Source organism: Theropithecus gelada, chromosome 20 (genome assembly GCF_003255815.1).
Source record: "Theropithecus gelada isolate Dixy chromosome 20, Tgel_1.0, whole genome shotgun sequence".
Taxonomy (NCBI): Eukaryota; Metazoa; Chordata; class Mammalia; order Primates; family Cercopithecidae; genus Theropithecus; species Theropithecus gelada.
Genome location: NC_037688.1, coordinates 11,199,577 through 11,215,340, shown reverse-complemented (window position 1 = coordinate 11,215,340; position 15,764 = coordinate 11,199,577). Strand labels below are relative to the sequence as shown.

Here is a 15,764-nt window from a genome sequence, read left to right as displayed (position 1 = left end):
TTTTACAATTATGGAGCATTACGTTGCTATCCGATAGTCACTTAGACACATCTTTTTCTCTTTTTTAAAGTACAATTTTATACAATACTCTTTTTTTTCAGTCTAATGTTAGTTTTTAGCAGCCATTCTCAACTGGGATTTCACTAGAAAAGTAGGCCTTAATTCCCTAAGGTATTCATTGTAGGTAATAAATTAGTAAAATCTAGAATGATACTAGTTAACTATATATTATCCTTGGGACAATTGAGGAAAGTTACTCAATTATTTTCTGGACAGTGGCTCAGATGAGGAGCTGCAGTTGAGAAAGACACTGCCAGAATGCCAGAAAGACTGGCTGTACAGTGCCTTTACCATTCAGTTTCTCCAAAGCCTCTAAAAGTCATCTGTCACATTATTTTCGGGCAGTTTGTTGGTTAAAATTCTTTTTCATGTGCTGCTTCATCCATGTTTGCTTACAGAAAGCATACTAAGCAAATTCACAGACATATATTACAGGAAATTGTAAACATACAAAAGTAGAGAAGCAGCGTAATGCATCCTCACATACCTATTCCTCTACTTTAGCATGTTTGATTTATACTTCCATTCACTTCCATTCCTCAGATTATTTTAAAACAAATCCCAGACATATTTTATCATGACACTTGTTATTTTTATTCTTTAAAGTCATAAACGTTTTGGGGGTTTTAAAGTCAGTGTTCTTTATTATCAACAGATGTACCTTCACAAGTGTTTTTCTTTTTTTTTTTTTTTTTTTAATTAACAATAGAAATGGGGTTGCACTATGTTGCCCAAGCTGGTCTTGAATTCTTGGGCTCAAGCAGTCCTCTTGCTCTGGCCTCCTAATGTGCTGGGGTAATAGGCATGAGCCACTGCACCTGGCCACAAAATCTTAAGTATCTGAAGAAAGCTTTCCTTCAACTCTTTCTCTTCTAGCCCCTTTTCTGCCTTCCTAACAGTCTGGTCTGCCATTTGCTTGAATATTTCTTACACTCTTTACTGTATACATTGTTAATTGTGTATAAGCAATGCTACCATAATTTATTTTTCAACAAGTCACACCAGTGCACTGACACTGCTCTGTCAGGTATCACTAATGATCAGTCTTCATCTTAACTGATCTTGTATAGTAGTTGATAATTATTTTCTCATAGTAGTATAAATGTTACCACATTATAGGTTGGTTCTAGACATAAGCTACTTCTTGCTTTGTAATATTCTACCCCTAAGTTTCAGCTATCACCTGTTAAGTCAAGATGACAAATCTTTCTCCAACCAACAGTCTAATAATCACTCATTTTACTGCACAGACTCCCGATTCTGTGCTAGAAATACCTACAGTCGTATAAAACTGTTCTTTTCCTCTGAAAAATTCCCCCATACTCCCTTGTCCGCCTATCCCAAACCACCACTGATGTTCTTGTCCAATGGTTTTGCCTTTTCCCGAATGTCACAGAAATGGAATCATAAGTAGCCTACTGAATCCAGTGTCTTTCACTTAAGCATTGATGCATTTGAGATTTATCTACGTTGAATGTATCAGTTCCTTTTTATTGCAAAGTAGCAGTCGATTGTCTGGATGCACCACAGGCTTATTTATATGCATTCACCAGCTGAAGGACGTTTGGGTTGTTTCCCCCTTTTTGGCAATTAGGAAGAACGTCATTATAAACAGTCATGTACATGATTTTGTGTAAACATAAGCTTCCATTTCATTTATGTAAATACCAAGGAATGAGACTGCTGGTTGTACGATAATGGCATGTTTAAGAAACAACTTTCCACAGTGGTGATGCCATTTTGCGTTCACACCAGCAATATGTAAAATTGCTCCACATTGTTGCCAGAACTTAGGATTTGTCACTTTTTAGATTTTAGCCATTCTAACAGGCATGTAATGGGTAAAGCGTGTTCAAATCTTTTGCCCACTTTTACATTTGGTGGTTTTCCTACTGAATTTTGAGAATTCTTTAGAAATTGTAGATAAACAAATGCTTCATCAGATACGGAATGTGTACAGATTTTCTAATAGTCCATGGCTGGTTTTTTAATTCTCTTAACAGTGTCTCAAAGAGCAGAAATTACTCATTTTGATAAAATCCATTTCAACAGTATTTTGTGGATTGCGCTTTTGATGTTGTATATAAAATTTTCCCATAAAACATGTTCACCAAGATTTTCTGTTTTCTTCTAGAGGTTTTGTAGTTTGAGATTTTACATTTATATCTGTGGTTCATTTTTAGTTATTGTATATGGTGCAGGGCATGGGAACAAATTTACTATTATTTTGTTAAATGCATATCCAATTGTTCCAGCACCATCTGTTGAAAAGGCTATCCTTTCTCTATCAAATTGCCTTTGCACCTTTGTTGAAAATCAGTTTACCATATACGTGTTGTCTATTTCTGGACTCTGTTCTGTTCTATTGATCTCTGTGTCTATACTTCCACCAACACTACTGTCTTGATTACTGTGGTATTATAATACAGATATTTTGTGTAGCTTCGTAATTAGTGTGAAGCTTCCAACTTTGAGTTATTTTAGCTATTTGAGTTCCTTTGCCTTGTAAATTACAAATTTTAGAATCAGTTTTTTATATAAATCTGGATTTTGACTGAAATTGGTTTGAAATTGGGAGAAAACTGCTGTTTTATTTTCCATGAATTGGAAAATAAGGTATCATTTTCATTCAATGTCATGAACACATTTCTCTATTTTCTCAGGCTTTAATTTCTCTCACCAAGCTTTGATAATTTTCAGGATACATGTCTTGCATAGTTTTTATCATACCCCTAAGTAATTTTTAAATGTTACAGTATTCAATTTTTTATTTTACTTCTGATTGTTCACTGCTAGCATACAGAAATACATTTGATTTTTGTATATTGATCACATAACCTCCCTTATTAGTTCCAGTAGCTTTTTGTGGATTCTTTGTGATTTTTCTATGTAGGCAATCCAGGCTGTATGGCTTCTTTTTCTTGTCTTATTGCACATGCTAGGACCCCCAGTTACAATGTTGAATAGGGGTAGTGAGAGTGGACATTGTTGCCTTGTTCCTGATCATAGGGGCAAGGCATTCAGTCTTTTACCATTAAGTATGATATTTGTAGGTGCTTTTGGTAAATGTTTACCAAGCTGAGGAAGTTCCTTGAGAGATTTTACATTAATGAATGTTGGATTTTGTCAGATGCTTTCCTTCAAACACTAAGATGATTTATCACCTTCACTTTTTGTAAGAGTTTCTATAGAATTGGCATATTTCTTCCTTAAATGTTTGGTAGCATTTACCATTGAAGCCATCTGGGCCTACAGTTTTCTGACAGGAGGTTTTTAAACCACAAATTAATTTCTTTAGTAGATACAGGGGCTATTGAGACTACTACTACTTGAGTTTTATTAGTTTATGTCTTTCAAGAATTTGTCTATTTCATGTGCATTGTCACATTTATTGGCATTAAGTTGTTCTTTAAAATTTTTTTTTGAAACAGGGTCTCACTCTGTTGCCCAGGATGGAGTGCAGGGGGGCCATCACAGCTCACTACAGCCTTGACTGTCCAGGCTCTAACGACCCTGCCACCTCAGCCTCCTGAGTAGCTGGGACTATAGGCACACCTCACCAACCCCACCACACCTGGCGGGGTGTTTTTTTGTTTGTTTTTGTTTTTTTCCCGGAGACAAGTTCTTGCTATGTTGCCCAGGCTGGTCTTGAACTACTGGGCTCAAGGATCCTCCTGCCTTGGTCTCCCAAAGTGCTGAGATTACAGACATGAGCCATCACATCTGGCTGGCATTAAGTTCTTTATCTTTCATTATACTTTTAATGTATATTAGTAATGTGTCATTTCTTTTTCCTGTTTATTCTGTACATAGAGGTATCAATTTTTGGGGGGGCGGGCGGTCTCATTCTGTCCCTCAGGCTGGAGTGCAGTAACGTGAGCATGGCTCACTGTAGCCTCAACACGTGGGCTCAAGCCATCCTTCCCCACCTTATCCTCCGGAGTAGCTGGAACCACAGGTGTGCAGCACCACACCCAGTTTTTTTTTTTCTTTTCTTTTTTTTTTTTAAAGTAGAGACAAGGTCTTGCTATGTTACCCAGGCTGGTCTCGAACTCCTAAGCTCAAGCAGTCCACCTGCCTCAGCCTCCCGAAGTGCTGAGATTACAGGCATGAGATATGGCACTCGGCCCCCCAAAAACCTAGCTTTTGTTTGCCTTGGTTTTTCTCTACTTTCCAGTTTTCCATTTCAGTGAGTCCTACACTTTTTCTGCTTTCTTAAGCTGAAATCTTAGGTCACTAATTTGAGACCTTTTTTCTTTTCTAACATAGGTGTTCAGTGCTATGTATTTCTCTCTCAGCACTGTTTTAGCTACATCCCACAAATTTTAATATTTTGGGTTTTTATTTTCATTTAGTTCAAAATATTTTCTAATTTCTCTTGTGCTTTCTTTGACCAACAGAAATACATAATTTAGTTTCCAAGAATTGGGGGATTTTCCAGGTATCTTTTCTCTTACTGATTTCTGATTTAATGCCATTGTGATCAGTGAAAACACAGTATTTCAACCCTTTAACATTTATCAAGACTTGTTTTGTGGTCCAGAATGCAGTCTATGTTGGTAAATGTTCTCTCTGCACTTGATAGTGTTCTATAAATGGCAGTTGATTGATAATGCTACATCTTCTGTATCCTTACTGATTTTCTCTATTTGTTATACCAATTATGTTGAAATCTCTTGACTATCTTTTTTTTTTTTTTTCTATTTAGGGTTATATGTCCTCTTTATAATAGGAAACGACCCACTTTGTCACTGATAATATTTTTTGCTCTGAAATCTACTTTCTCTGATACTAATACAGCCACTCCAACTTTCTTTTGATGAGTGGTAGCATGGTATAACCTTTTCCACCCTTCCAGCTTTATTGAGATATAATTCTTACACTGTATTATACAACCATTTGAAGTGTACAGCTCCATGGCTTTTAGTATGTTCCCAGAGTAGCCATCACCACATTCTATTTTTGAATTCTTTCATCACCCCAGAAAGAAACTTCTTGTCCATAAGCAGAAACTCTATTCCCCACAACCCTTGGCAACCACGAATCTTCTTTCTGCTTCTAGATATTTGCCCATTCTGGACAACTCATATAAATGGAATCATAAAATATGTATTCTTTTGTGACTGACTTCTTTCACTTAACAGTGTTTTCAAGGTCCATTCATATTGTAGTGTGTATCAGTACTTCATCCTTTTTATTGCCAAGTAATATTCCATTCATGAATACACATTTTTATATTTAAAGTATATAACTTACGAACAACATATAGTTTGGTCCTGCTTTTTTGTCCAATCAGATAAATTCTAACTTTTAATTGGTACACTTATTAGACCATTTACATTTAAATGCTATTTTCCTGTATGTTCCTTTTTTCCTCCTTTTTTTTTTTTTTTTTTGAGACGGAGTCTCGCTCTGTCGCCCGGGCTGGAGTGCAGTGGCCGGATCTCAGCTCACTGCAAGCTCCGCCTCCCGGGTTTACGCCATTCTCCTGCCTCAGCCTCCCAAGTAACTGGGACTACAGGCGCCCGCCATCTCGCCCGGCTAGTTTTTTGTATTTTTTAGTGGAGACGGGGTTTCACCGTGTTCGCCAGGATGGTCTCGATCTTCTGACCTCGTGATCCACCCGTCTCGGCCTCCCAAAGTGCTGGGATTACAGGCTTGAGCCACCGCGCCCGGCCTTTTTCCTCCTTTTTAAGACGCCTTTTGAGTATTATGATTCCAGTTCATCTGCTTTGTCTATTACCTGATATTATTCTGTTCTTTTTTTCCATTTAACTCTGTAATCCATTTAGAATTTATAGGTTACAGGCTGGGCGCGGTGGCTCACACCTGTAATCCTAGCACTTTGGGAAGCCAAGGCGGGCGGATCACAAGGTCAGGAGATTGAGACCATCCTGGCTAACAAGGTGAAACCCCGTCTCTATAAAAATACAAAAAATTAGCCAGGCACGGTGGCAGGCGCCTGTAGTCCCAGCTACTCAGGAAGGGAGGCTGAGACAGGAGAATGGCGTGAACCTGGGAGGCAGAGATTGCAGTGAGCCGAGATTGCACCACTGCCCTCCAGCCTGGGCAACGAGTGAGACTCTGTCNCAGTGAGCCGAGATTGCACCACTGCCCTCCAGCCTGGGCAACGAGTGAGACTCTGTCTCAAAAAAAAAAAAAAAAAAAAGAATTTATAGGTTTCAGGATGAGAGTCTAATTTAAGCCATGAGAATCATTTCCTCCAACTCCAGTTGCTTTTTGGGGCTGTTACTGCCAATTTATGTTTCCATGTTTCATAACCAGTCCTACTAGGAATATCATTGGAATTAGACTAAGCCTATGTAACGGAGAAAGTATATCTTTTAAATATTTGGTCTTCTTATTCAGAAACACTGGTATCTCTTCATTTATTCCAGTTTTCAAAAGTTATAAATTTATTCCAAAGCATGTGACACCTTTACACCCTTTTTTTGTTTTTACTATGATAGGAAAGGTTTCTCCATTATTACATTTTCTATTTTTCTTTGGAGATGGAGTCTTGTTCTTGTCCCCCAGGCTGGAGTGCAATGGCATGATCTCAGCTGACTGCAAACTGCCTCCAGGATTCAAGCAATTCTCCCACCTCAGCCTCCTGAGTAGCTGGGATTACAGGTGTCCGCCACCATGCCCGGCTTATTTTTGTATTTTTAGTAGAGATGGGGTTTCACCATGTTGACTAGGCTCGTCTTGAACTCCTGACCTCAGGTGATCAGCCCACCGTGGCCTCCCAAAGTGCTAGGATCACAGGCATGAGCCACCATGCCCGGCCCATTATTACATTTTCTAACAGATTTTTGCTGTTCTTGTTTACTTGTTTTCCTCAACCTTTTTTTTTTTTTCCCCAAAGAGACAGGGTTTCTCACTTTATCGCCCAGGCTGGAGTGTGGTGGCGTGAGCATAGCTCACTGCAGCCTTGAACTCTTGGGCTCAGCCTTCTGGGTACCTAAGACTACAGGTGCATGGCACCATGCTCAGCTAATTTTTATTTGTTGTAGGGATGAGGTCTTGCTATGTTGCCTGAGCTGGTCTCCAACTCCTGGCCTCAAGCAATCTTCCCACCCCAGCCAGCCAAACTGTTGGGATTACAGGCGTGAGGCCCTGTACCCGGACTGTTTTCCTCAACTTTTTAAAAGATTTCAAGCCTACAAAGAGTTGGAAAAATAGTACATTGAGCACCCACTTATCAATCATTAATGTCTGAGAGTTGCTGTCACTCTCTCCCTACCTAAATATATTGCAACCAACCCGTGTGCAAGTAAGCTGCAGACACTGAGTCACTTTACCTCTGAATACTTTCAGCACCGTCTCCTACATAATCTACTAGGCATCATCAACACCAAAGAAACTTAAAAAAAAAAAAAAATACACTGAGGGCCACATTCAAAATTTCCTCAAAATGTCCTTTATAGCAGTGTTTTCCTATGCAGGATCAAAAATCATGCATTGCATTTGGGTGTCATGTCTCCCTAGTCTCCTCTATGATACCTTCCCCATCCTCTACCATTTTCTCATGATACTTTTTTTTTTGAAGATTTCAAGCCCTATATATGTGTGTGTATTTCTAAGCAATCTTTTTTTTTTTGAGACAGAGTTTCACTCTTGTCACTCAGGCTGGAGTACAATGGTGCGATCTTGGCTCACTGCAACTTCTACCTCCCGGGTTCAAGCAATTTTCCTGCCTCAGCCTCCCGAGTAGCTGGGATTACAGGCGCATGCCACGATGCCCAGCTTATTTTTGTATTTTTAATAGAGATGAGGTTTCACCATGTTGACTAGGCTTGTCTTGAACTCCTGACCTCAGGTGATCTGCCCACAGTGGCCTCCCAAAGTGCTGGGATTACAGGTGTGAGCCACCACGCCCAGCCTCTATGCAACCTTTATCAATACAAATCTCATCATGTAAGGGCCTTCACAGTCCAGTTCCACTCGCTAACATAGCATGATACCTGTATTCGAGCTTTGGATCATGCCTCAAGGATACGGTTTTCTTCCCCTTACCCGCTTCCTACTGAATGCCCTTCCATACCTCAGCAGCTCCCTGACTTTTCAACATTAAGGCCTGACTCAAGCTTCCTTCCCCTTGTTAGAATGAGGCAGCTGTTGCCACATACATCTGTGCTAATATGACTATTGCACTGCAATGTCCAAAATGTCAACTTCTCCCCTTAGCCAGAGTCCAGAGGACACTGCCTGTCCCAGAAACAGGCCTTTGGTAAGGAATCCAAAATTTATTTCCCTAACACATGTGGAAAATTGTTACAAATGGGATAAACACAAACTTCAGGTTTATAGCAAAATGTTCAAAATGTATAAATAGGAGAGGGGATAAAAAGAAATCCAAATCCCTTACCCTGTTTCCAACCCTAAAATTCCACCCTCAAAAAAAGCAAAAAAACAACAAATCCTGGGTTTTGCTGCATGGGAACTGACTGATCACTGCTCCCTGGTAGCTCTCATCACTCTAATGAGTGCCTAGGCTTAGCACAAACCCTCTTTCTAGCATCTGAAGCATTCTGGGGTTAGTAAAGGCCAAGATTGATGTTAGGCTCACCTTTGAAGGACTGTTGCTGAAGTAATAGAAAATCTTTTCTCGAGGAGAAAGCATTGTTTCATTTTTATGTGGGGAAATGTAGACAGGATGATTTTGAGACAACTGTATTCGGCGAGGGGAGCCTGTTCTTACAAATGGATAGGGAGAGAGTGGAGGAGCATCCATCTGTTAAAAAAAAAAAAATCAGTAACTCTAAGAAAAGAAATTTATAATGAGGTATTTTTACTGAGAATGATAAGAGTGATATATTAGCACTAATTTAACCTAAAGAAAAACATTCTAATAGCAAACCTTAAGTGCTTAGTTTGTGCCAGTTATTATTTTAAGCAATTTTTATACATTATGTCATTTCATCCTTACAACTCCATATGCTAAGAACTAGTTAGATTCCCATGTTTTATATATATGAGGAAACAAGGTACAGAGAAAATTTAATGATTTGCAAGGTTACCACTACTGTTAAGTACTAGACAATTTGAACCCATGTAGCCTGTCTCTTGTACTACTATACTTTGTAGGGACTCCAAATACAATCTTATTCTTGTTTAATGCTTAACAACAGAACTTATGTTGGTTAGGTAAATTACAGACCTCCTCAGTTTTACTTAATAGAATTATTTGTAAAACTAGCTTATTTATTTATGAGACAGTCTCGTTCTGTCGCCCAGGCTGGAGTGCAGTGGCGCAATCTCAGCTCACTGCAACCTCTACCTCCCATGTTCAAACAATTCTCCTGCCTTAGCCCCCAGAGTAGCTGGGATTACGCATGTGTTCCACCACGCCTGGCTCATTTTTGTATTTTTAGTAGAGACTGGGTTTTATTTACCACGTTGGCCAGGCTGGTCTCGAACTCCTGACCTCAACTGATCTGCCCGCTTCAGCCTCCCAAAGTGCTGGGATTACAGGTGTTAGCCACCACGCTTGGCCAAAACTAGTTTATATATGGACCAGGTGAATGGTCCATATATAAATCATAAATAATTCCTCAATACTCATGAAAAAAGCATGAAATGATCCCTGTAATACTTACTACATTTGCCTGGGAGTACTTCATGGCAAATGTCTTAATCTGTTTGATGTAGATGTTGTTGTAGAACTGAATGAGGTCTCCCCTCTCTTCTTCTTCCATGTCACTGTTGGCACCTGTGAGGCGAGTAGGTGTAGGAGGAGCACTGCTGGGCTGTGGAACTGGCAAGGTGCTGCTTGACCTCATGACTGGACTGGAGTCTCTACTGGCTGCAGCCAGGAGAACACAGGGTGTCAATACAAAAGCTGCTAGTATAGATTGTTTTAATTTTTAAAAAGTAGGAGAAAGGGAACAGCTACCTGCATTACTTACTAATAACAGTGAATAGGCACTCTGTTCTTCACACCAAAAGACAAAGCTCAGCTAGGATTTTAACTTGATATCCCTATGCCATAACCATAGCAAGGGCTTTCTGAGTAGTAGTAATAAGTTACACCAAGTTTTCTAGGACCTAAGCCCTAGGACAAACCAACAGGTAGGGGATGGTATTTCCATAGCATGGCTCCAACTGACATGTCAGTCCTTTCTGAAACTCAGGCAAGCAGATTCCTCACTGAAAGCTCTAATTCTCCTGGAGAAAAATGTTATAGAATATGTGCCCCAAAGCTATGGAATGGACAGTTTTGCCACCCAGAATTTGGTTTACTAATCCATTAAACCCTTTGTTTATACACTTTCATAGTTTCTAGTTATTTCATTTAGTAATGGTTACTTCAAGTCCTAAAAAGAAAAGCTCCTAATTTTGTCTTGTAGTTCACAAAGATCCCACTTACTTCTATCTTTGTTTAGTTCTGTTGGAGAATTCTGATGGCTTCTGCTATCACTGCTGCCGGAATTTCGTCTTTTTCTTTTCCCTTTTATCAAAACACTTCTGTACACCTTTAGAGAAATAATGAGAAGGGGATGTAAACTAGTATTTGTTGAGCACACCCTTGGTGATAGGACCTTGACATATGTTACTTTTCACAATAATCTGTGTAGCAATAGTTGTCCTCAGAAGAGGTTAAGAAACAACTCAAATTATAACAGATCTAAGATTCAATCAGAGCCCATCTAGCTTCACATGCCAAGTACTACTTGCAGTACCACGCTGCGGTAACAGCACCCAACCATAAAGTCAAGTCATTCTAAGTCAGATACACAGATCTGGCCAATTTGCCTCTCAGAGACGAATGGTAATAAAGGCAAAGTGGGTTTTAAATTTCCATGTGACATTCTCTTGGTTAAATGTACAGTATGTTTACTAAACCAGAATGGTGACATAGAAACCAAGTAACTTCTTAATTCCTATCTATCTTGTGATTTTTCTGAATTGAGAAGGCAATCAAATATTTAACATTGTTGCCTTCTGAGGAAAAGAGAACTTAATCAACATGTGACATCAAGAATAAAGAAGATTAAAGCAGAAATTTCCCTTAAGTAGAGTCCCAGGTGTTTATCTTGGAAAAAAAGGCCACAGAGTCAACTGTGGTTAATTTTTTGTATTCATCACAGACTTTAAGCGTTATTTTCAGCCCATAGAGAAAATGTAGTTACCTGGCTCCGGGCCTGTGGCTGAGTCCTATAACAACGCATAATATTCTGGAAGGACTTATCTTCTTTTGTGACCTGGCAAACAATGAGAGTGCTCTGAGAGATACAGCAATTTCCACCATAATAGTGTGAGGAGCTGTGTGAACCTGCTGCCCAGTAAAAGGGGTGAAAATTATATAAAAGCTATTTAAAGTCTCTGGAAATGGTATTAAAGGCATATAGCAAATGAAGATACATCGATTCAAGAATATCTATTAAAATTCATTAAGAATAATATGTGAATCAAGACTTAGAGCTCGGGTGCGGTGGTTCACACCTGTAATTCCAGCACTTTGGGAGGCCGAGGAGGGTGGCTCACTTGAAGTCAGGAGTTCAGCCTGGCCATCATGGTGAAACCCAGTATCTACTAAAAATACAAAAATTAGCCAGGCATGGTGGCATGTGCCTGTAATCCCAGCTACTAGGGAGGCTGAGACAGGAGAATCACTTGAACCCGGGAGACGGAGGTTGCAGTGAGCTGAGATTGAGCCACTGTACAGTCTGGGCAACAGAGCAAGACTCGTCTCAAAAAAAAAGACTTGGAGTAGAAAATTACAGTAACTGAAATGAAAAATTCACTAGAAGCTAGGGAAAATAGATTTGAAGTAGCAAAAAAACCAAAAAGATTAGCAAACATGAAGAGATTGTGTGATCTGAGAACAGAGAAAGAATGAAGAAAAATAAACAGCCTCAGAGAGATGTGGCACAGCATTAAGGAAATCAACATAAGTGTAATGGGAGAATCAGGAGAGGAGAGAAAGAAGCAGAAAAAAATGTTCAAAGAAATACTGAAAACTTCCCAAATTTATTAAATTACATCTCCAGGACATTCAGTGACTTGCAAGTAGGATAAACTCATCTATAACCAGATATATCACAGTAAAAATGCTCAAAGCCGAAGAAAGAGAAAATATTGAAAGCATCAAGAGAAAAACAACTTTTCAGTTACAGGGAAACCCCAATAAAATAAAATTTGACTTCTAATCAGAAACTACAGAGGCCAAGAGGCAGTGGGATAACATTCAAAGTGATGAAAGAAAAAATATTAAGCTAAGAATCCATTATTAAAAAGTTACTCAAGATTTTTATCTGTGAAATATCAATATTCAAAATTTTTGCAAGTTATCTTTCAGAAATGAAGGTGAAAAAATGTACTCTCAGATAAACAAAAACAGAATTTGGTGCTAGCAAAACCCCTTACAAGAAATACTATACAAAATTCTTCAAGCCAAAAAAGCAAATGCCCCTGGACAATACTATACATGAAGAAAGCCAAGAGCACTGGTAAAGATAATTATATAATCATAAATAGAGTATAAATGCAATTTCTTCTCCTTAACTGATTAAAAAATCAATTGTATAAAATAATATATATATAATGTACCTGTAACATACAAAAATGTAATATATTTGCCAAAAACAGTACAAAGGACGTAGGCAGGAGCAAAGCCATATTGGGCAAAGGAAATTACTCCAGATGGCAACTCACATACACAGGAATGAATAACAGAAATAGAAGTAGGCTGGGCGTAGTGGCTACACCTGTAATCCCAACATTTTGGGAGGCTGAGGCAAGTGAATTGCTTGAGGCCAGGAGTTCGACACCAGCCTGGGCAACATGGCGAAACCCTGTCTCTACAAAAAAATACAAAAATCAGCCGGGCATGGTGCACATGCCTGCACCCTGTAGGCCCAGCTACATGGGAGGCTGAGGCGGGAAGGATCATTTGAGCCTGGGAGGCAGGGGTTGCAGCGAGTTGAGTTTGCACCACTGCACTCTAGCCTGGGCAACAAAGCGAGACTCTGTCTTAAGAAAGAAAGAAAACCAGAAAGAAAACCAGAAATTATTAATAAGGTTACTATAGCAAAAGTTTTAAATACACGCTTATACTCCTTGCCTCTCTGCTACTTTAGAAGTCATAAAATTATATCAATAATTATAACAATGTACTGGTGGAGTTGTACATTTATGGATGTAATATGTGTAATGAAACAGTGAACACCTCTACATCTCACTGGAATTAAATGAGTATAATCTGAAGCTGATTTTTGATAAATTAAGATATATATGGCAAGCCCTAGGGCGACCACTACACACACACACACAGTGAAAGAAACCTGACATGAAAATGCTACTTTACAAAATATTGACCCTAATGCAAAAGTAAAGCTGAAAAGGCAAAGGGAAAGACATGAAAACGAAAAGTAAAATGGCAGATATAAATCCAATTATATACATAGTCAAAAGGCAAAAGAAATCCAAATTATTTTTATCTACAGGAGACATTTTAGATTAAAAAAATACAAATACATTCAAAAATGAAAGGATAGAAAGAGATATACAGACAGAAACTGTAAGAAAGTTGGATGACTCTGTGTGTGTGTGTGTGTGTGTATATATATATGTATCACACTATAAATCAGACTTTAGGACAAAAAGTTATTAAAAAGGGACATTCCATAATGATAAAAGGGTCAAGCCATCAGGAATCTATAACAGTTATACACACACTTCATAACACAGCACAAAATACTTGAAGTGAGAAGTGACAGAAGTGAAGGGAAAAGTAGACAGTTCAGCAATAATATTTACAGATTTCAGTACCTCACTTTCAATAATGGAGAGAAGGTCTAGGCAGATCAACAAGGAAACAGAACACTTTACTAACAATATAAAACAATTAGACCTAACAGACATCTACGGAACACTCTCCCCAACCTCCACAGAACACACAGCGTTCTCAAATGTACTTTGAAATTCTCTAGGATAGACCATATATGCTAGGCTATAAAACAATTCTTAATATATTTAAAAGAACTGAAATAAAGTGTGTTTTCAACCACAATGAAAGTAGAAATCAATAACAAATTTGGGAAACTTACAAATACGAAGTTAACAACATACTGCTACATAACCAGTGAGTCAAACAGAAGTCAAAAACAGAAATCAGAAAATACTTTTGAAATGAAGACACACTGTACCAACACTCATGCAGCTAAAGCAGTGCATGGAGGAAAATTTATAGTTGTTAATGCTTACATTAAAAATGAAGAAGAGCAATGGCTCACGCATGTAATCCCAGCACTTTGGGAGGCCGAGGAGGGAGGACTGCTTGAGCTCAGGAGTTTGAGACCAGCCTGGGTAACATAGCAAAATCTCATCTCTGCAAAAAATTAGCAGAGCATGGTGGTGCACGGCTGTGGTCCCAGCTCAAGAAGCTTAGGGAAGAGGATCACTTAAGCCCTGGAGGAAGGCTGCCGTGAGCACTACACTCCAGCCTAGGCGACACAGCAAGATGCTGTCTCAAAAAATAATAATAATAATAAAAGAGATTGAGATATTGGAAAGGTATCTTTTAAAAGATACTCAGATCTACATAAAGGATTTGGGGGAAAAAGATATTAAGAGAAACAGTAAACGAATTACCTAAACATCCATCTTAAAACAATAGAAAAGAGCAAAAAGTAAGCCTCAAGTAAGCAGAAAGAAGGAAACAGATTATATACTAATGAATAAAGAACACAAAAATAGGTAAGATAAATGAAACCAAAAACCTGGTTTTTAAAAGAAAAAGATCAAGAAAATTGACAAACCTTTAGCTAGACCAAGAACAAAAGGGAGGAGACTCAAACTACTACAAAGAGCAGGGCACGGTGGCTCACGCCTGTAATCCCAGCACTTGGGAGGCCAAGGTGGATGGATTGCTTGAGGCCAGGAGTTCAAGACCAGCCTGGGCAACATGGGGAAATTCCATCTCTACTAAAAATACAAAAATTAGCTGGGCGAGGTGGCACAGGCCTGTAGTCCCAGCTACTCAGGAGACTGAGGCACAAGAATTGCTGGAACCCAGGAGGCCAAGGTTTCAGTAAGCCAAGATCATGCCCCTGTATTCCAGCCTGGACAACAGAGTGAGACTCTGTCTCAAAAAACAAAACAAATAAAAAGTACAATCAGAAAAGGAAAAGGACATTACTACTGACCTTAAAGAATAAAAAAGAACAGAAGGAAATATAATTATTTGCCAACAGTTTAGCCCAGAGGAAACAGACAAATTCTTAGAAAGACATACATTATCAAAACTGATTCTAGAAGAAACAGATGATCTGAATAGACCTGTAACAAATACAGGACGGAATTATTCATCAGTAAACTTCCCACAAGGAAGATCTCAGGTCTCAACAGCTTCGCTGCTGAATTCTACCAAACTTTAAAACATTAATACCAAGAAGCTCATATCCATGGGTCTTTCAGACAGCTGTAAATTAAAAAAAAAAAAAAAAAAGGAAAAGGAAAAAAAGAATACCTAAATATAGAAGAGGAGAGAACACTTCCTACTCAATTCTATGAGACCAGTAATAACCCTGATAATAAAACCAGACAAAGCCATAACAAGAAAACTACAGACCAATGCCTCTTATGAATAAGGGTAAAATTCCTTAGGAATCACTGCTGCATGTGGAAACTTGAAAAAATAAGTAAGTTTTTTAATTGAAAAAAAAATTCCTTAACAAACTGTTAGCAAACCAAACCTA

General features: G+C 38.6%; 1 protein-coding gene across 5 annotated transcripts in view; it reads right to left on the bottom strand.

Moving 5' to 3' along the window:
- Positions 1-15,764, bottom strand: part of RBL2 (RB transcriptional corepressor like 2) — a 59,021-nt gene that overhangs the window by 1,818 nt on the left and 41,439 nt on the right. For 3 of the 5 annotated variants that reach the window (XM_025369964.1, XM_025369966.1, XM_025369967.1), the window contains exons 18-21: positions 11,196-11,267; positions 10,433-10,538; positions 9,666-9,868; positions 8,633-8,797 (exon numbers count right to left, since the gene is read on the bottom strand). In XM_025369964.1, coding sequence (XP_025225749.1) covers positions 8,633-8,797; positions 9,666-9,868; positions 10,433-10,538; positions 11,196-11,267 — 546 coding nt within the window. Of the gene's footprint in view, positions 1-8,632; positions 8,798-9,662; positions 9,869-10,432; positions 10,539-11,195; positions 11,268-15,764 lie in introns of all 5 variants that reach the window. The other 2 variants (XM_025369963.1, XM_025369965.1) reach the window with 2 other exon arrangements.